This window comes from Anastrepha obliqua, chromosome 5 (assembly GCF_027943255.1).
Source record: "Anastrepha obliqua isolate idAnaObli1 chromosome 5, idAnaObli1_1.0, whole genome shotgun sequence".
Taxonomy (NCBI): domain Eukaryota; kingdom Metazoa; phylum Arthropoda; class Insecta; order Diptera; family Tephritidae; genus Anastrepha; species Anastrepha obliqua.
In genome coordinates, this window is record NC_072896.1 from 112,943,584 (window position 1) to 112,966,359 (window position 22,776).

General features: G+C 35.6%; 1 protein-coding gene across 1 annotated transcript; it reads left to right on the forward strand.

Moving 5' to 3' along the window:
- Window positions 1–6,517: 6,517 nt before the first annotated feature.
- LOC129248022 (uncharacterized) lies at window positions 6,518–21,705 on the forward strand. The gene is made up of 3 exons (XM_054887428.1): window positions 6,518–6,707; window positions 21,168–21,288; window positions 21,396–21,705. Exons 1-3 carry the CDS (start codon window positions 6,634–6,636, stop codon window positions 21,594–21,596), a joined length of 396 nt encoding a protein of 131 aa, XP_054743403.1. The 5' UTR covers window positions 6,518–6,633; the 3' UTR covers window positions 21,597–21,705.
- The last annotated feature ends 1,071 nt before the right edge of the window (window positions 21,706–22,776 follow it).

Consider the following 22,776-nt stretch of genomic DNA (forward strand, 5'->3'; position numbering starts at 1 on the left):
AAGCCTATTTATTTTAGATATTTCGTTTTTTTACGAATGGCATCACTGCTTCCTTGCATATTTAAAACACCCGTTATACTAAGTTGCGTTATTGGTTGCACAGATTCCATTGTTTTCGTAAAGTGTAAGTTTGCTTGACCACTAAAATAGGTACTTTGCGGATAACTCTTGCATTTTTACTAATTACATATATGAAAAATACTGAAGATAACGTAAGTAGCGCATTAGGTAGTTCATTTGATAACTAATAATTAATATGAATTTTTCCAAAGATGGGTCGTGTGCAGCCTTACACAGTTCAGGAGTGGAGATTTGTTGCCAATCTTCGAAACAAAAAAAAAACGAGGTTGTCTGTAAAGTCGGTTTGCTGACGATAGTTTAACGTGATAACGTCATAAGAAAATACTGATTGAATGGTTGCATTTTTCAAAAGAAAATTTTAATTCTTTTTGTTTGATAGATATTTTGTATGGATATAGAGAATGAGTTAACATTAACATAACATAATATACTTTAACATAACATAACATAACATAACATAACATAACATAACATAACATAACATAACATAACATAACATAACATAACATAACATAACATAACATAACATAACATAACATAACATAACATAACATAACATAACATAACATAACATAACATAACATAACATAACATAACATAACATAACATAACACAACATAACATAACATAACATAACATAACATAACATAACATAACATAACACAACATAACATAACATAACATAACATAACATAACATAACATAACATAACATAACATAACATAACCTAACATAACATAACATAACATAACATAACATAACATAACATAACATAACATAATATAACATAACATAACATAACATAACATAACATAACATGACATAACATAACATAACATAACATAACATAATATATCATAAAGCATTCACCAACAGCTTTCATTTGATACCCATATTGTACATACACATCCGAAGGTTACCCGGGTCCACGTTTTGACCTATATCTCGAGCCCTATTTCCAAAATAAAATATAATCCATGTTACTCGTGGATGATGTAGCTTTCGAATGGTGAAAGAATTTTTAAAATCGGTCCAGTAGTTTTTGAGCCTATTCATTACAAACAAACAAAGTTTTCCTCTTTATAATATTAGTATAGACAACATATTTTATAAGGTATATGGTAAATATTACCATACATTTTTTCCTTCATATATAATAAAAAAATTAATAATAATAACATTAAAACAACAGGCATTATTAACAAACTTGGTTTTATTTTAAATTCTTCAAGTGAATCAAATTAATAATAATCAATAAGAAGGCATATGCAAATACAAATACGTGAATTTATATATGTACATATGCGCACATACATACATATATACGCTCACTTAAGTAGGAGAGAGCAAGATATCGAACGTTGCCGTTCGTTTGCTTTGTTTGCTTTGTCGTTCGTTCCGCGCTTTCGCTTGCAGTTCATTCAATGCAATGAGTAAGGTAACGACATATGAGCAAGGTAACACTAATGAGCAAGGTAACGACATATGAGCAAGGTAACACTAATGAGCAAGGTAACTACATATGAGCAAGGTAACACTAATGAGCAAGGTAACGACACATTTTTTCATGCGTGCAGCCTGTTAAATCGAATTATAAGACGTTATCACGTCAATAATAATAAGAAAAAATAATCGGGAGTCCACAAATGTTGCTGTAAATGTATTTTTTTTTCTTGTTCACTCCTCTCGGGAGCATAGGGCCGCGAAAAGACTCAGTCTTGCGTTGGTTTCGTTAATCTGCTTTGATTTCTGACAGGGTAGGTGATTAGCCTGCCGCGACCAGTCCTAAGTAGTGGGAATGCCCACATTCGCCTTCTTACTGCTTGGAGCGCCAAGGATAAAGAAAAAATTTGTGGGTTCGTAGGTTCTTTTTTTGTTTTAGAAACGGAAAGTAGGTAAATTAGGAAGGCTTGTACCGACATCCTGAAGAACATTCCGGTCAATCACCTGAAATACTCTTTGGAAAAGCTTTTAGATCGCGCAAAACAGTGTATCGAGGCCAGAGGGGACTATTTTGAATAAATAAACACAAAGTTTTCGAGTCGCTTCTATTTCAGCTCAGTCTTGCTTATTTTGATCTTCACCTTTTATATTGACATATTTGCTCTTCTACAACGCCCCTTTACATTAACCAGTTAAAATTTGTATCAGAACTCACCTATCTGAAAGCCGTAGCGAAAGGGTTAATCTCAAAAAATGCACAGAACGACGTGGTGACAAAAAGAACGACATGCACTTCGGATAATTTACGTTGTTCCCAGTTGACAGTCGGATTTACGTAACCAGATCGACCCGGGTTTATATCTGGCCAAGGACTGTCATTTCAGCAGTAATGCCGATATATGTATGGGGAATGTTTATGCTGTTACAACAACAACTGATAATTTAATTCTGACTCTTGCCAAGAAGCATTCTTTTAAGTCATCAAAGGTCATTGCAGCTGAAATCAACAACGTAGTATCAGTGAGAACTGTACGGCGTCGATTGTACAACATGGGCATATTAGGCAGAATAGCTCGTATTTGTTCCTCTGTCGAAACAAGGTAATTTAAGGAAGAGGAAAAATCCCTTTAACTGCACAAGTCATGGTGAGGACCAGAGGTTATGAACCGAAGAAAGTATGGAGCGATGAAACAAAAATAAATTTATTTGTAAATGAAGCTGGGTAAAATGTCAGACAAGAGTTCTCACAGCGAGTCACAAAAAAAAAAAAATCAGTCAAGCACGGTGGCGTCAACATTATAATTTGGGGATGCTTCTCTTGGTATGCAGTAGGATTTATTCACCTCTCAACTAATAAAATGGACAAATTTTTTTACAAGGATGTACTTCAAGAAGTGATTGTTGTTGTAGCAGTTTACTAAACCCTGTCAGTGCAATGTAGTTACCGGTCGTCTTCGTCTAGCTTATCCAACGGTAGGCCCAGGAATCGTGTTGTTTCGACAGGTTGGGCCCAGAGGGAAAGGAGTGTTAGGTGAGTAGTTTTGATGGGGCATATGAAAAGGTGGTTAGTATCGTGCGTGGTGCCTTCACATGCTAGACATATGTTTAGTATGTCGGGGTCAATTCTGGATAGGTAGAAGATTAGTCTACAAGTGATGCTACCATTTGCTGAGGAGAATTTGCCCCTCGGTGGCTTTTTATGCGAAATAATGACCCAAATAACACCTATAACAATATCAGCCTAGAAATCCAATCTAGAGTCTCCCTTGCCAACAAGTGCTACTTTGGACTAAGTAGACAAATGAGTAGTAAAGTCTTTTCTCGACGAACAAAACTAACACTCCACAAGGCTTTCATCACGCCCGTCCTAACGTATGGCGCAGAAGCTTGGACGATGACAACATCCGATGAAGCGATGCTTGGAGTGTTTGCGAGAAAGATTCTGCGTAGGATCTTTGGACCTTTGCACGTTGGCAACGGCGAATATCGTAGGCGATGGAACAATGAGCTGTATGAGCTTTACGACGACATAGATAGACATAGAGCAGCGAATAAAGAGCCAGCGGCTACGTTGGCTGGGTCATGTCATCCGAATGGATACAAATGCTCCGGCTCTGAAAGTATTCGATGCGGTGCCAGCTGGTGGTAGCAGAGAAAGAGGAAGACCTCCTTTGCGTTGGAAAGATCAGGTGGAGAAGGACTTGGCTTCACTTGGTGTGTCCAACTGGCGCCGGTTAGCACGAGAAAGGAACGACTGGCGCGCTTTGTTAAACTCGGCCAAAATCGCATAAGCGGTTATCGCACTAATTAGGAAGAAGAATGACGCAAATCACTCTGCAGTGTTAGTACGTAAATGGGTTTTAGAAAATAATGTTCGAGCTATGAATCGGCCCAACCAGTCACCCGACCTAAACTCCATTGAAAGCCTTTAGGGAGATCTAAAGAAGCGAATCGGGAAGGATTTATTAAAAAAATAAGAAGGAATTATGGCAAAAAATCAAAAAACTAGAGTATTCAACTCCGACGAAAACCTCCCATAGGATTATGGGATCGATTCTATGCCAAATCGATTACAAAAAGTCATTCACAATCATGGTGAAGTTGAGTTGGCAAACGTTTTTAATAGGCTATATAATATGGGCCAAGTATCTGAATGTTTCGAATATATATATCCGCTCTTTAAAAAAGGCGATAGGAAATCTCCCTCCAATTATAGAGGTATCTCATTCATGAATTGTGTTGCAAAGATAATGATGGGCATTTTAAATGAGCGACTCACAAGCTGGGTAGAAAATAAAAATATTATAACAGAATTTCAAGCAGGTTTCAGAAAGCGACATTGAACTGTAGATAACATATATAACGTAGCAGCAATAGTCCATATTAAGTTTAGGGAGAAGAAAAAAGTGTACGCGTTTTTTGTGGACCTTAAAGCCGCTTTTGATACTGTCCCTAGACAACTATTGCTATACAAGCTTCATGAAATAGGAATCTCCACCAAAATGGCAAACTTTATTGAAAGTTATTACAGAAATACTACATGTTCGATAGTAAAAGTAGGAGATGAAATGAGTGACAAATTCAAAATATCGTCTGGAGTAAAGCAAGGGTGCCTGCTTTCACCTTTGCTCTTTGCTCTTTACTTGAATGACCTGCACGACTGCTTGGAGGGGGGACTCTTTATAGATGAGTTAAATATCCGTTTGCTATTATATGCTGACGATATCGTCTTATTGGCAGATGAGGTTAGTGCCCTTCAAAAAATGATAAGCAACTTAGAAAAATACTGCGATAAGTGGAATATGCAAGTAAACTTATCTAAGTCAGCTATAATGATTTTTCGGAGAGGCGGTAGAATAGCAGAAAAAGAAAAGTGGTTTTTTCACGGCGAAGTTATACCAATAACGAAAGAATATAATTACTTGGGTGTAAAGCTAACATCAAAACTCAGTTTCAAGCAACATATAGAAAATAGAAATGTTCTAGCGAAAAATAGCAGAAATGCAACTTGGTGCACATTTCTTAGTAAAAATAAAATTAAGTTGTCGGCACAATGGAAACTGTTTTTAGCGGTGACTAGAGCAATCCAGAGTTATGCTGCTCAGGTATGGGGAAACTCGTTGTTTGAAGAAGTAGACAAAATTCAACTTTATTTTTTAAAAAGGGTACTTCACCTCCCGAGTAATACGCCATCTTATTGCATTCTCTTGGAGACAAATGTTCCAAGTTTTCATTTGTATACACTGCAGCTTCATTTAAAATATATATTCAAAACGTTATTTGAATATGATGATAATAGATTGCCTCATATACTCTCAAAAAAGATTTTAGAAAAACAGATATTTTGGGTTGAAGAAATTAGTAATCTAGCACAAAAGTTAAATATAACATGTAACTGAGGCACTTCAAATAAAAGAGAGTGGAATAGAAATATAATTTCAATACTAGAAAATCTTCATGATTCGAATATTCGAACTTTATGGGAAAGGGCACACCAAAGCACCCGATTATATAAGGAATTAGACCATAACAACGCCAGAAGCTATTTAAACGATAATACTGGAATCTATAAAATTATGTGGATTATGAAAGCCAGATGTGATTTAATATACTTGGGAAGCCAAAGGGATTTAAATTGCACTTTATGTAACTTAAATGAATTAGAAGGCATCACACATTTCTTAGGAAAATGCCCGATACTTAAAAGAATTCGTCAAAGATTTTTTGGAAAATATAGTTTAAACCGAGATGAAATCATAGACATTTTAAATGGTATTGGCCCTTCTGGATATAATAACTTATTTAAGTTCATCACTGGTGCTATAGAATATAGAAAATTAATTTTAAGCGAATTCAATACATAGTACCATAGTAACATATGTAAAATGTAAGATTTTGTTTTTTCTTTTTTCTTCTGACAAACGACCTAGTGTCACTGTCGTACGTCCTAATGTTAATGATTAAAAATGAAATGTAATGTTTATTTTAAGTATGTCGAACAATAAATAATAATAATAATAATAATAATAATAATAAATAATGAATCATGGTGAACAAGTGGTTATTGACTAAACTTCGATAATTTAAACATAAAATTCTAAAAGTAATAAAAGCACTAAGTTATTTTTGCATCGTAAATATTTCTATTTCGTACCTATTTTAATGATCACATGCATATTTGCTTTTTGTTCCTTTTGTCACTAGTTTAAGTTTAAAATATTCCTGAATTCTTATTTATATTTGTTAAATTAAGCCATGAAATAAAACCACATACAATTGAATATCTGTTATAATTAACCTCAAAAACTTGCATTTTCCATATGAACGTGGGGGTACCTATTTTAATGACCATATGTGTATGTTTTATGCTGTTACAATAGCAACATGTCGCGTGTTTGTGTGTTGGCTTGACAACCTGATGTTTTGTGTAAACGTTCGTTAATCACATGACTATTTTTTTCACTTTACTTCCTTTGGTTTATCAACCAGTGTAGCAGTGAATTTTCACTCATTTTCTATTTATTAAGTTACAAAAATTAACATAAGTGGCCGATTTGTACTTCTATACTTACCTCTTTACATAAATATACGCCAGACGTAGTATTGGAAATGGATGTAATCAGCGAAATCAATGAAAAATATTCCGCATTGGAGGCAGAAATCGACAGGAGGTTGGACAAAATGTGAGTAACTTCTCTAAAGTACAATAATGGTAAAGATCTGATGAAATGTAATCTGATGTAATCTGATGAAATAGGCTTAAAAAATGAATAAATAATTGGCGCGTACACATCTGTTAGGTGTTTGAACGAGCTCCTCCTCCTATTTATGAGGTGACGTCTAAATTTGCCATACCATTTGCCGGCAGTTTGTTTACTTTTATTCCTGTTCGTTATTTAGTTTCTAAATATTATGAAAAATTCCACAAAATAAAATTAAAAAAAAGTTTTAAACAATGGTACTAAATGAAGAAAGTTTGTCTTTTCGGCAAATAGCTCTGAAAATCAGATGCAGTTATTTACTTAAAAAAAGGCGAATGCTGATCCATTAGAGCGCAAGAAAGGCGCGGATGACTTACTTCGCCGGTATAATCTTAAGCGATCACTTCAAAAGGGCACTTTCCATAAGAGTAGAAATGTAAAGTTTTCACTATGTCGACTTGAGGGTTGAAATAATATGCCGGCAACTAAGAGATGTGCATTTATAATGGAGACTACGAGTAAAAGCCGTTATTGACAAACAAAATAAGTCCGCGTGTATTCACAGGTGTTGGTGTTTATGTATCTTGCAAAGTAGGGGTGAGTGAGAGAGCAAAATGACAATTCATTTTGAGGGGAAGTTGCAAGTTTTTACTGGATAGATTTTTACTTGTAAGAATTTGCAAGTGAGAAAAACAGCTGATCGCAAAGTAAAAATAAACACGAAAAATTCTAAATTTAAAGAAAAATGGTGATTAAAATCGAAAATGCAAGTAAATATATTTTAGATAAAATTTATAAAATGTATTTGAAGTCGTATATTAAATAGGAATCGGCCAATGATATAGAGGTACACATGTACTTCTGAATCCTAGCCACCAGTCACCATTGCTACAGTTTCCGAAATACAATTCGGAAGCTTTGAAGGTATCTTTCGTGTTTATGCTTGTTCTTCTTGGTTATTAACTAATTTGGCATATATGCACCTAAATAAAGGGTGTTTTTTTTAGAGGTTAGGTTTTCAAGTTGGCACTACTTTTTTCGTAGATGGTCTTTTTGACAGCTGTCACTTGATTTATGCTCAGTTTGGTTTGCCGTTTCATAATGAATAGACTTACACCTGAACAACGTTTGCAAATCGTGCAAATTTATTACGAAAATAATGGTTCGGTTCGCGCGACGCATCGAAGAAAATTTGGTTCAGCGATGAAGCTCACTTTTGGTTGAATGGGTATGTCAATAAGCAAAATTGTCGCATTTGGAGTGAACATAATCCACAAGCCATTGCTGAGACGCCGTTACATCCTCAAAAAGTCACTGTTTGGTGTGCTCTATGGGCAGAGGGAATCATTGGTCCATATTTCTTTAAAAATGAAGCCAGCCATAATGTTACAGTCAATGGAGAGCGCTATAGAGCCATGATTAATGACTTTTTCGTGCCTGAATTGGACGATGTTGATGTGGACGACCTTTGGTTCCAACAAGACGACGCTACATGCCATACAGCCAACGCAACAATCGATTTATTGAAGGAAACTTTTGGTGAGCGCATTATCTCGCGCCGTGGACCTGTGGCATGGCCTCCAAGATCGTGCGATATAACACCGCTGGACTATTTCTTGTGGGGCTATGTGAAGTCGCTTGTCTACGCAGATAAGCCCGAGACGATTGACGTCTTGGAAGAGAATATTCGGCGCGTTATTGCTGACATACGGCCCCAATTGCTGCAAAAAGTGGTCGAAAATTGGGCCTCTCGGCTGGAATTTATTCGAGCCAGGTCTGAAATCATTTTTAAAACATAATGGCAAACCCTTATCTTTATAATAAAGCTAAATTCTTGGCCATAACATTAAATTATGTACGTTTTATTTCATCTTGAAAACCTAACCTCTAAAAAAACACCCTTTACATATACGGAGGCAAGGAAAATATGATATGGAGAGAGCTGCGATTGGAAAGTTCTTCATCCGACAGCGTTGATGAAATGGAATAAATTAGTGTGGGCAAAATAAAATCAGGTGATGCTAAGGTCGTTATTTTGCATTTTATTTGCTTTATTATTTTTCAATTTAATACAAGGTAGTCCAACTGGAAAAAATGTTTAATTTTTGTGATTTTTTCCGCCAACAATTTAATCAGCTGTTCGTAAAACTTGATACTTTTCTCTTTCAGAGCGAGTTCTCGGAAATTAAGTTATCGGATATTTTTTTTACATGAGAACAGACCTATAATCCTACTTATGTATGTGCCAAAACTCTGCTCGGAATTAACTGACAATATGTATGTCAAGTGGACAAGTGAGGAGAAATTTAATATTTTAAGCTTACAAAGTGCGTCGTTTAGGTGGTGAATGGTTTTCAGGATAATTGTGTAGTAAAGAAAAGTTTCTCCGGAGCAAAATTTTGGGGTTGATTTTCATAAGCGTGTTATGCCATTTTCGAACGGCGTATGGGTTTTTAGCTGTTTTCATGGCATAATTACACTCGGACGATAAGTACACACACTTGTAAGGTCGCGAAATCTTTCCAGCTATGAGTGGGTCGGAGGCGCTTGAGAGATCTCCTGCGGTTAACAAAATCTCAGGTCTCGAAATTCTTGGGTGCCCTTGTAGGATATTAGTCGCGGCGTTACATGTAATGACACTCGACAGTACTTCGAGTTGTTGTTGTTGTTGTTGTAGCAGTATAAACATTCCCCATAGATATATGGGGAATGCTGGTGAAGTGACAGTCCTTGGCCGGATATAAATCCCGAAGCGTAACGTAGAACCGACTGTCGTGGGCAGTCAGTTGCATGGAGGATGAGGTGGAATCATCTCAGCACTTTCTCCTTAACAGCCCTCCTTTCGCGTGGCTGAGATTTAAGCATCTTGGATCCCATCTCTTTGCCACGCCTGCTAATATACATATTGATTGATTAGGATTGATTTTAAAAACCTGATACATTTCATTAGTAGTACGAAGTGGTTAATACCACCATAAATCAGTCATTGTTCGGTTGCCTTCATCAAATACATCTCCCTCGTCCTCCACCTTCCTTTCTTCCCAGCCTTTTTAATTCCTTCACAGTGGACGAATTTTTGATTTTCGTCCAAGTGTTCTCCCTCTAGGGGCAATCATTTCAACCTAACCTAACACTCGGAGGCTTGCCATTGGCTGTCATCAAAAAAACTTCGACTTCACAATGAACACTAATCTCAGGAACTAATGCCATGACCACCACGAACGCAAATTTAAATTAAAAAAAAAAACTTCTAAAAATCTTTTAGTAAAGGCATACGCATCTACTGGCTTGTAATATATATACATATATATAATTGGCCTGTACACCCTTTTTGGGTGTTTGACCGAGCTCCTCCTCCTATTTGTGGCGTGCGTGTTGATGTTGTTCCATGAATGGAGGGGCCTAGCCTTTTGGCTTTTTAATTGAATTTTAACAAATTTTCAATAAAATTATAGTTCATTCTTTAACAAAAGCTTTACGAATCAAAATTGAAAATTTTTACGTAATTCAAACAAAAAAATTCATTGAATTTTCTTTAAAATTTTCAAATTTTTAATCAGAATTTTACCGCCGTAGCCGAATGGCGACATGAAACTCTGCATTTGTGGAATAACATCAGACACACACCATAAATAGGAGGAACAGCTTGGCCAAACATCTAATAAAGAAGTGAAAGTTTGTAATTCCTCAAAAATCCCACTGATTTTTAACAATTTGTGAATTTTTGCATTGAGAATTTTGTGTCCATATGAAACATATTTTTTCTATGGAGGAAAGCAAAAAAAAATTCGAAAATAAACTTTATTACACTAAAATTAAATGGGCATACTCAAAAGTTTTCTCAAGTTTTTGACTCAAAAGTTGGAAATTTGGAAGAATTTTTCCGAATTTCGTGCAAAGCTCCAAAATTATTAATTCATATGGTTTTTGTCAAAGAATTAACTTAATTTTTATAGGAAATTAGTTAAAATTAACCCTTTGCGCTCGTATGTCTGCTCTCAGCCACCACAGCTAGCAACCATACTAATTGTATACTGTATTTATTTGTAAAATTAATAAATCTTAATTATATATCCTTCATAATCTTACATGTGATGTATCACTGCTCTTTCAACGGAAATTAATTCCGACCAATATGACAGCACGAGAAAGAAACTACTGGCGCGCTTTTTTAAACTCGGTCAAAATCGCGTAAGCGGTTATCGCGCCAATTAAGAGAGAGAGAGTAATGACACCTGTGTCAAAATTTAATACGACCGCAAAAGGTTAAATAAAAAAAAAAAATGTTGCAATGTATAATCACGAATAGTGTGAGTTTTTTCAACGGGTGTATTAATTGTCAGTATATGGATTAGCAGCCAAAAAGTATACTTTAAAAACCGTGTATACATTTGTTAACTGAGAATGCACCTAATAAAAGGGTTGCCAACTACTTTAAATTATTGCAAATATTATTGAGTTTTGTCGCGAAAGGAAAAGATGCTACTAACTAACAGGACAAAGCTATTATCGGCCACAACGCGAGCCGTAAGAGAAGAGGGAAGAGTACGAGAAGTGTGAGATACTTTTTTTTTTGTTTTTTTGATTGCTGCAATGGTGCGATAACCGCTACTGCGGTGTTTGAGATACTGGTCAAGCGATTTCTTGTAAGAACAAAGACGCCAGTCAAGTAAAAAAGTTTCATTCTATGCTTAATTTAAATAGTCCAATTATGTACATTATAGCGATATACAGGGTCCGGCACTCGAAGTGTAATGAATTAAAGAGGCCATTCATTTAATTTGGAAAATTATTTTTATTCAATTCAAAGTAAAAAATGTGTGAAATTTACACAGTGCGACATCAAAAATCAACCGCACCGGACCTTTTTTTTCTGAAAATATACCTATTCAATAGCAAAACCCTCGCTGGGTTTTTAAAAGTTAGCTCGATTTTTTTTTATTGCGTTTTGAAGTTTTCTATTTTCATGAGATTTTGGAGTTTTACCTGTACGCTAAATTTGACTTATAAATCGACCTTTGTTTGATTTAATCGATTTATTTTGTCATAGCTTGATGCAGAAATTTCGTACATGTACAAATAAACTTATTTTGAGAAGAACCTATATCTCAATACGCAATTTTGAATACCAAAATTTCGAAAAATTGTATGTTTTTACCATTTTTTACTGTAATTATGAAAATAATTAAAATTTCTCACTATTTCTTCTAGCAAAAATGTTGCAAAATGTACTAAAAAAGTCATTTATAAGATAAAAACATAAAACTGAACTTTAAGTTTGTTATTTTCTAAAAAAATAAATTTTTAACAAGATTTTTCTTCATAAAAATAATTTTTTTATACTCTGCTTTAAATTTTTTTTTAAATATCTAAAAACTCTGTAGGTAAAAATATTAAATAGATTAAGTAAAAAGAATATAGACTTGAATTCTTAATTATAATTTTTTTTTTTTATTAAAATAAAGAATTTTTACGTACTAAAACCTTAGAGACGAGCTCTTTTCGACAATGATTGAATTTCAACATCATCATTATCAGAGTAATCAGATTCATCAGTAAAGAATTCCATGCCTGTCTCTTCTTCTTCTACCTCATATTTTTTTTCCTCCTGGTTACTCCATTTTCCTTCATTTTCTTCCTGGTCGTATTGAAAAATATGTTTACTCCACCAACATATTTCGGCTAGTATGGCACCTGGAGCTCGTTTTCCTCGGTATCTTGACTCAAATGGCATCGCAGTTTGATGGTAGCTCCCTCCTTGCTCATCTGATTCTGTCGACAATTGTTGACTAAAATAGTCCAAATGTTGGTGAAGAAAGTGAATTTTTAGCGACATATGGACCCCAATTTTGGAAAAAGCATCTAGCATTCGTCGCACAGATTCTTTGTAATTTGGAGAACGATGTTTGCCTAAAAGTCCAACTATTATTTCTTTTAACGATTCCCACGAAACGATTTCATTGTTTATTAGGACCCTGTTAAAGTCTTCAGACTTTACCAATTTGCGAATGTCAGGACCATTTAAAACGCCTGAAAGAAATTAAAAAAAAAATATGAAAAAATATATATACAAATAAATTATATATATGTGTGCATCTGGAAATAAATGTATCTCAGAATCTCACCATTTTTCAATTTTGCATCACTGATCTTCGGAAAAATGTCACGTAGGCAGGAAGACTCCTCATCCCTTTTAGCAACAACCATCAGGAAATTTTTCACAATTCCTAGCTTGATGCGAAGTGGTGGCAAAATTATTTTTTTGGATGATACAAGTTCCTTGTGAATTCTATTGGCGTCTTTCTTTTCACTTTCATCTCTCATTTTCCAATCGTTTTTTTGGTATTGATCCCCTTTGTAACGACTATCCCAATCACACAAAAAACACATGTGTTTAATGTAGCCAACTTGAAGACCGGTAAGCATAGCAATCACCTTCAAGTCACAACATACACGCCAATTGTGATTTTGATAATCGACCAATTTTAAAATGCGATCCATTTTTTCAAATGTTTCTTTGGTATCGGTTCCGTACGCAATTGGTACCGACGGCTATGAGTTGGTTTTGTCAAGTAAAACAGCTTTTAAACTAAATTGATGTTGAAATTCAATCATTGTCGAAAAGAGCTCGTCTCTAAGGTTTTAGTACGTAAAAATTCTTTATTTTAATGAAAAAAAAATAAAAAATTATAAGAATTCAAGTCTATATTCTTTTTACTTAATCTATTTAATATTTTTACCTACAGAGTTTTTAGATATTTAAAAAAAAATTTAAAGCAGAGTATAAAAAAATTATTTTTATGAAGAAAAATCTTGTTAAAAATTTATTTTTTTAGAAAATAACAAACTTAAAGTTCAGTTTTATGTTTTTATCTTATAAATGACTTTTTTAGTACATTTTGCAACATTTTTGCTAGAAGAAATAGTGAGAAATTTTAATTATTTTCATAATTACAGTAAAAAATGGTAAAAACATACAATTTTTCGAAATTTTGGTATTCAAAATTGCGTATTGAGATATAGGTTCTTCTCAAAATAAGTTTATTTGTAAAAAAAAAAAATCGAGCTAACTTTTAAAAACACAGCGAGGGTTTTGCTATTGAATAGGTATATTTTCAGAAAAAAAAGGTCCGGTGTGGTTTGATTTTGATGACCCCAAAATTGTCGCACAGTGTTATACAAATTTACTTTTGTTCGATATGACCACTTTTTTCCTTGACCGTCCAGAAACGAATCGCAAGCTGCCCGAATGTGACGTGCAGGTATTTTGGGCCACTCGCGGACAATGGCGTTTTTTAGCGCCTCGAGGCTTGTGAATCTTGTAGTTTCAGTTTGGACTTTGCTCTACAAAATGGCCCAAAAGAGAATAATCCATCGGGTTCGCGTCTGGTGATTTTGCGACCCATTGTGTGGTCGTTATGAAGTTCGGAACGTTGTTTTTTAGCCATTCTTGGTTCATTTGAGCTTTGTGAAATGGGGCGGAGTCCTTTAGAAACGGCCATGATCTGCCACCGAAATGCTTGTCTGCCCACGGCTTCAAAGCAACCTCCAGAATACTTTACCGCATTTACCTTGACACCAGGCTCGATTCGAGAGCGCCCATCTGCGGATACAGCGGCCCAAGCCATTACCTGTGGCAGGTGCCGCCTCCTAGTGGTCAATCGATGACTCAAATTCTCGTATGAACGGTCGGTCAAAGAATTTCCATGTTTGGAAATTTGCCACTTTCGGCCAAGTGAAGCAACTCCTTCGCTCTCTCAAGTCTGACTTGTTGTTGCTTTGGTGTGAGCTCATGCGTCTATTGGATCTTGTAAGGCTTGACTTTGAGATCATTTTTCAGTATGCGGCCGATGCTACGGTCAGATATTTTCGGTTCTTTCGATATTTGATTGGCACTTCGTCGGTGATTTCGCTCAAGTCGATTCTTCACTTTTTGAACCATTTTACGTGACGTTGCAGTATTTTGATGACCCCCTCCATGACGTTTCGCGATGCCACTCTTATCTTTATAACGAGTAATGGCGCGATAAACAAAACCGTTATTTACTTTAAGGTGCTAGAGTTCACGAACAATCGCTGGTTGTGATTTTCCAGCCAAATATAATGAAATGTCACTATTACGAATTCCTTTTTTCGCATTTACTCTCAGAAAGTTGTTCCGCGCGGTTGTAAAGAATACTCTAGACTGTCATTTAGCCAACTAACAGACAACTGATGTTACTGCAGCTGCGCGAGTGGCCTGAAGTTAGTTACACCTCGAGTGCCGGCTCCTGTATGCACATACACATAGTAGAAAAAGTCTGCGTTCACCTATGCAAATATTCTTTGCATTAGAAAAAGTTCAAAACAATAAATATTTCAGACATTTTTTTTAATGAGTTTTATTTAGTTCACTTAAACGTAACTATCACACATATTTCGCTACCAATAACAAAATCACATTTAAAATGAGATCACATAAAATTAAAAAGGCCATTCAAACTAAACGGAAAAAGTTTGCGTTCACTTCAGTAATAATAAAATAAAAGGCTTAAGATCATAGAAATGTTTTAAAATTAATAGCTAGTTGGATATCCACGCCTTTTTATGACTTCTAGAAGGCGTCTTTTCATTGATCCAACTAGTTTGGCTGTTATTTCTGGACTTATGGCTTCCCATTCCTCTTTAAGAGCGTTCTTAAGTATTTCCTTGCTAGTTATTGTACGCTCTCGTATTTATTTTTCTAGAACGTCCCATAAGTGATCAATGGGGTTAAGGTCAGTTGATTGTGGGGGTGTGCGAAGTTGTTTTAGAACATTATACAACAACCACAACCTAACAATCTCTGCTGTGTGTTTCGGGTCGTTGTCCTGTTGAAAAACAAATCTTTCACCGAGTCCCAGTTAGATTGCACTTTCTCTCAAATTCGTTTTTAAAATATCGAGGTAATCATGTCTGTTCATTATCGACTCAATAAACTGTAAATTTCCAACGCCTGAACTAGCCATACACCCCCATATCTTGGCACCTCCTCCCTCATGCTTTACCGTAGGTACCAGATTTTGCTTTCCAAGTGCCGTTCCGTTTTTCCTCCAAATAATTTTACGACCTTTTATCCCGAAAATGCAAAACTTGCTCTCATCTGAAAAAATCACACTATTCCAAACCTCAGGTGGCTTGTTTACGTATTCCTTGGTGAAAGCCATCCGCTTAAGTCGATTTACTCGCGATATGAAGGGTTTTTTTCAGGCCACTCTGCCGTAAAATCCGATTCTTTTTAGAATTTTTCTTACTGTATCTGGATGTACTTTCTTTTGGTATTTTACTTCTATGTCTTTTGAAATTTGGCTTGCTGTTAGTCGTGGATTAGACTTCACAAGAATAGTTATGTTACGTTCTTCTCTTTCCGTCAGTTTTTTTGGACGCCCAGAACGAGGCTTAGACTCCAAACAATTCGTTTGCTTGAAGTTGTTTATCACTCTTTGGACCGAGGAGTATTGCCTCCCAAGAATTTTCGCGATTTCCCGATAGCTCTTACTATTTTGCCACAAACTTGCAATGATTTTCCTTTCACCAATATCTATTTCTTTTCGCCTTTGGTCCAAAGTAACAAAAAATGTATTTCTAATATCAATTTTTCCCTCTTCAGATTTGTTCTTAACCGCGTCAACTACATGAATGACTTAAAATTAAATTTAACGTAATTGCCATGCAAATAATCGTCACTATTCGAAATGAACGCACACTTTTTCTGCTCAGCCTATTTAAGTAACTGTACTACAATCCCATTATCTGAACACGACGCAGCTCAAACTCCAAAAAATTTTGTTCATACCCTCTACGAATAATTTTCTTTGAAATAAGTGAAAAGAAATAACTGAGAGTTTTAAGATAAACACGTTAAATTATTTTAATACTTTATAACAGTAGGTGAACGCAGACTTTTTCTACCATGTGTAAGTACATATAACAATATAAGTACAGGTAACAAATATAGTACGCATTCATAAAGCTTTATCGGCTTGGATATTTATTTTTCCATAATCTAGCAATTTGAACTTTTACGGGTCTATTCTGTACCCTGGTACCTTTTGCACCTCTTTCCCATTTCTCATGCAATGGTAACCATAGAATTTAGTTTCCGCCATTTTATAGCATTCAAAGATAACATAACAACGGCATAACAACTGATGTTTGTTTACTTTTTAGAAACGCGAACCGAAATGCTTATGACAGCGGCCATCGCAAATTTCAAATATACCATAAAACTTCAAACCTTTCATAGCTTTTTTGGTAAAAATTGCATACCAAAAGTGCTATGCAAATATGCAACGACAGCATTTCGAACTGCACTGGTTAGGGCCAGTTTTTCAGTGCTAGCTGAACTGTTTTTCTAGCTAAACTAAGTTTAAACGTCCATTTTTGCACATTAAAGCCGTTTAAAAATTCACCACAGTTGAACTACCACTGAACAACTAGAGCTTAATGTATCGAGTGTTGTTTTAAGACCTTGAGAACTTAAAATTATAATACAAAACAGAAATATTGTTGGAATGCATTTTTACTTTTATAATCTGGTAGATAATTTCATGGCAACTCGGCCAAAGTCGCGTAAGCGGATATCGTACCAATCAACAAGAAGAAGAAGATATTCGGAATGCAGAAAAATATGCCAGAACCGTACTAGCCCTGTCTAGAAAGGAAAGCGGAACTATCGTGGGTATACTGACAGGCCACAATTTGTTAGCGGCACACGCATACAAGATGGAAATTGCAAACAATGATATCGAGCCATTACCGCCAAAGTAATGTATCCCACACCATAATCGATTTTTGTTTTGTTATCGAAATCGATAGTTCAACCTCATTTGCATCATCTGTCAAAATTTCATGGCTGTAGATTAAACCGTTATGATTTTACAACAAAAACAATTTTAATGTAAATGCATAAGGTGACTTGTTTACATTTTCTTTGAACGCTTGTGTGGGATACAATTAAATTCTCTTTTAAAATAAATGAAACACAAGGGAAAAAAATAAAAAAAAACACAATTTTTTGAGACTTTAATTAAATATAAAGCTTTAGAACAATATGTTCAAGGTGTGAATTTGTTTTTTTTTTTGCAAAATATGTTTTTGTTTCCAATTATTGGATATTTTTACAGCTCTCCCTGGTACCGTATAGCGATTCAGATGAATATTTCGTTGATTTAAATGGTTTGGAAAGTTTAAAAGAAGTCGAGGAGGAAACGTGTGTTGGGAAAAGGGGCTACAGAAAGCAAAAGAGAATACCTAAAATGCTGCAAAAGGTTAAAAAAAAAAACGAGTGTTTTGCCTAACCCGTCCTAAAAATGTCCAAATTCTTGTCATGATAAAATTTCTGAAGATGAACGAGTAAGAATAAATGAACATTTTTGGGGAATCGGCAACAAAATTAGACAGAAAGATTGGCTGTCTTCTTGTATTAAACAAGTCGATATTAAAAGGCGATATGGAGAAAGTGACAGAAAATGTGCATCTTTAATTATTTTATCAATATCAATAATAGCAGTTTTAAAGTTTGTCAACAATTTTTATTGAAAACGTTGAACATTTCACAATAAGAAAATTTTTTTAAATTAATTTTTGCAATCTTCAGCGCCGTCTGCCGGCGAGTTAGCCCCTCGCAAAATGTCTGCCAATTTTTTTTACACTTTCTCAAATATATAACCAAACTTTTCCCGTACATAGAATACCTGTACCTTATGAATTTTTTTCCACCCAAAATTCACCCCTTTCACTGCGTATCCCCCCTTTGCGCCCCAGTTTTGCAATGGCAGACATTCATTTTTATATTCGTCTACACTAATACTATTATTTTCAATATAAATTAGCCATGTACCTGATGAGGGCACTTTCATGTAGCCAGCTCTTAGACTATTACTTTGTTAACAGAAAACTTTAAATATATGAATTACATTACTTTATTTTTGTTTTATCGAATATATAGGGGTTTTCAGTAAGAGCGCTTCAACTTTTGAACTTTTTTGAATAAAACACAAACGGTTTGACTTTTTTAACTAATTTTTTTTTATTATCGAGTTTGAACATATACATTTAAGTATGAAATTCGATTTCTTTTGCATGACCACCGCGTGCACGTTTTACGAAGTCCAATCGTTGAACCCAATTTTCGACCACTCTTTTGCATAAATCGTCCGAAATTCCAGCAATTTCGCGTTCAATATTGGCTCTGAGCTCACAATTCGTCGCCGGCTTGTTACTGTAGACCAATGACTTCACATAACCCCAAAACGAGACGGCTTGTTAAATGGACCGTAAAATGGCCGTAATGCTCTTAAAGTAGCAGCAACAGAACGATTATTTTCATAAAAAATTTGCACGATTTGCAATCGTTGCTCAAGTGTGTAGCGTTCCATGATGAAATGTATACTAATGAAGTTTACAAATGACAAGCGAAAAATAAAAAATATTGCGTCGTTCGCCCTCCCTATCGGAAAAAAGTTGAAGCGCACCTATTGAACAAGCCTATACTAAGAAATGTATACATTTATTTTTTTTTAAATCAAATGTAATTTAATTTTAAGTACTAAGTAAAAAAATTAAATAAAAAGAAAACGGGAAGTCACTTCCTTAAAATAAATTTTTGTGTAACCCACACACTTTTTTAATAATAGGTTGCCAGAAGGAAAGCAAAAAAAAATGTATCCCACAAAAACAACCCTTATGATGCAAATATCTATTTAAAATTATTAAAATTAAATGTACAGGGTTGGCCATATTAAACTGACCCATGTGATTATTAAAAAAATATGGAAAAAGAAACATTTTTTTGTGTTTCATTGTGAAAAACATTTAATTTAGTTCAAGGAGATTCGTTTACATCACTTTTTGAATATGATATCGCGCAAGTGGTCGCCCTTAGCTCGTATAGCGTAATGTGCCCGTTTTTCGGCGTTTTCCATAGTTTTGGCCAGCGTCTCGGCCGATATGGCGGCTATTTCCCGTCGGATATTGGCCTTAAGTGCGCCTAGTGCCTTTGGCTTGTTGACGTAAACCTTAGATTTCAAATTACAGTAAAAAGTTATAGGGTTACTCAATGGGTCACTTTAATATGGCCAACCCTGTATTACACAAAAAAATATTTACATTATAAATTTTAAAATAATGGCTTCATTCAAACTGATTTAATTAAAAAAAAACCTTCCCCTGTAAAATTTCGAATTTGTGGGATACATTTTTTCGGCGGTTATGGCTCGATATCTGCACATTTTGCAATGAACTAGAAGAGAGGGAAACTCTTGAGCACCTTCTATGTTCGTGCCCTGCATTAGCATGTTAGCATCAGGCTATTATGTCTACCGACATAGTTCAGCTTGGATTTACAGGACTTAACTATCCCTGATGTGGTTGGAGGGCTGTCTAAGGCCATAAGAGCAGCTTGGCTGTCGCTGCCAACACATATAGATCTGCCTCTCCATCGTTTTTCCACAACAAAGTTCATCACTTCTTGAGCTGCATACACCTCCGCTTGAAACACAGATGCATGCATTCCAAGAGCAAAGTGCAGTTTTGTCCCGCTGGATTCCACGTAGACCCCATAGCCGGAGCCATGCTCGGTCCTGGAGCCATCCGTTAAAATGAGAAAACAGTCTTTGCCGGGCTCATTTTCTGAGTCTTCCCACAACTGAGCCTCTGGTAGCACTACACTGTATCTCTTTTCGAGTACGACTCTTGATGGCATGGAGAGAATCGTTGGATCGATGCCCATGCCTTCTCTGTGTTCCAATGCCGGACAATGGCCGTACCAGTTCCCATTGTGTTTCAGTCTGCAGATGGCCTTCAAGGCCTCTCCTTGGATGAAAGCATCAAGTGGTGGTAAACCAATCAGAGCATCTAGTGCCGGGCCTGAAGTAGTCGGAAAAGCTCCGGTGCAACAGATGGCCCTTCAGAGCTTACTTAGATTCGCAAAAGACGCAGACTTATTACAAGAAGCCTACTACGTAAGGGTCAAACTCCATCTGGCACCACTAAGGACCAATAGGTCTATGTGATGGCTTTCAGCCAGCCAGATCAACCTAACCTAAATTTCCACAATTTCCAAGCGTTCTTCTGAAGTTAAACGATTCATGAAATGTTAACAAAGTTTGCCATTTTCAGCTGCCGAGCCATGGTTATCGATATCGATAGTTTTCATGCAGTTAAAAAAGCACCCGTTAGCATGAAGTAATATTTTCACCACTCTCTATGGTGTATTTCACGTGCAGCCGTACCAGTGCGTTTGAGTTTCTGTTACAAGAAATCGTAACAACTTTAGGCAATAAAATTTGCCGGTTCAAAATTACTGGTAATGCATAGAATAAACCTGTTAGTCTAACGATTCATAAATGTACTTATGTATATATGTACATATGTACGTATGTAAATATATTATATATTTGTAACAACTTCAATTTTTTGCAGCAAAATGGAAGAAAAGAAATTGGAAAAGTTGCAAGAACAAAGAGCGAGCAAAACATCAGCACAAACTACTAAAGTTCTCTCGTATGAGGAGTCACTTGCGAGAAATACAAATTTGCTTAAGGTAATCGTATGTGAACAGAGAAAATGCAGCATTCAGCTTTGTAATAATTAAAATAGAAATATTAGTTATTCTCATTATTATTCTTTTTTTGCTTTATATTCTTGCAGTCATTGGAGATAGCCAAAGCGCGGTTACGTTCACGTTCGACTTTCTCGCCAGTTGAGCAAATACTGGAAAAGGCAATAGCAAACTATAAGAGCGACCTGGAAACGTCACAGCAATTATCGTCACGTTTCAAGCAAGTGCAAATTTATGAAGCGTCACCTATGCTAGGCACTGCCAGAGAAGATGGAGTACAACTGAAGTGAGTGCAAGTGATGCACACACACGCACATATCCACACGCATTTTTAAGTACTTATTTAAGTAATGTATCAACTTGTACGCAAATGAGATCATATTTAATAAAACTGCTGAATAAAACTGTTAAATAAACAAATAAAAAACAAAACAGTAGCTACAGAAAGGCGAATTATTTGTTTGAAGAAAACATTTATAGGATCTCCCAAGAGGGATGTGACGATCTTAACAAGCCATAGCTGTCAAAAACCGTCAAAACTGTTTTTTATTATTCAGTTACTGATGTTGCGAGCGATTCGAGGGTATGATAGATATTTTCTTGAGGAGTTGTCTTTTGAAGTCGCAAGTATGTGCATATGTAAAGGGTTTTCCAACAAAAAGTGTTATTTTGATATTGAAAGAAAAGTGCTATTTTTTAATAACGGGTGATCAATCATGAGGTGCTTTTTTCAATAGTTAAAAAAAAAACAAAAATGAAAATTATGTTCAAAACCTTTATTTATCATTTGAAAGGACATTCTTTGACATTTACTTTTTGAATATGACTTCATTCAAATGTTGGCCGCAACTACGCTTAAGGTGGTCCATTCTGAAGGTCCAATTTTCAATCACTCGTTCGAGCATTTCGACTGGTATGTCGTGAATAACACGCGTAATGTTGGCTTCCAGAGCTTCAATCGTAGCTGGTTTATCAGCATAGACCTTGGACTTCACGAATCCCCAAAGAAAAAAGTCCAAAGGTGTGATATCACAAGATCTTGGTGGCCAACTCACAGGTCCTAAACGTGAAATCAGCTGCTCTCCGAAATGACTTCTCAATAAAATCATTGTTTCACGAGCTGTATGGCAAGTGGCTCCGTCTTGTTGAAACCAAATGTCGTAGAGATCGTTAGATTCAATTTCAGGTAGCAAAAAGTCCGATATCATGGTACGGTAGCGAGCACCATTCACAGTTACGTTGCGGCCATCATCATTTTTGAAAAAATATGGACCGATGATTCCACCAGCCCATAAACCACACCAGACCGTTGTTTTCTCTGGGTGTAAAGGTACCTCTTGAACCTGTTCTGGTTGCTCTTCATCCCAAATACGGCAATTTTGCTTAACAAAATTTTGCTCGAAAACAGCGGATCTTCTTCAATCTTTTCAAGAGCCCAATCAGCAAAACGGTGACGTGCAGGAAGGCCAT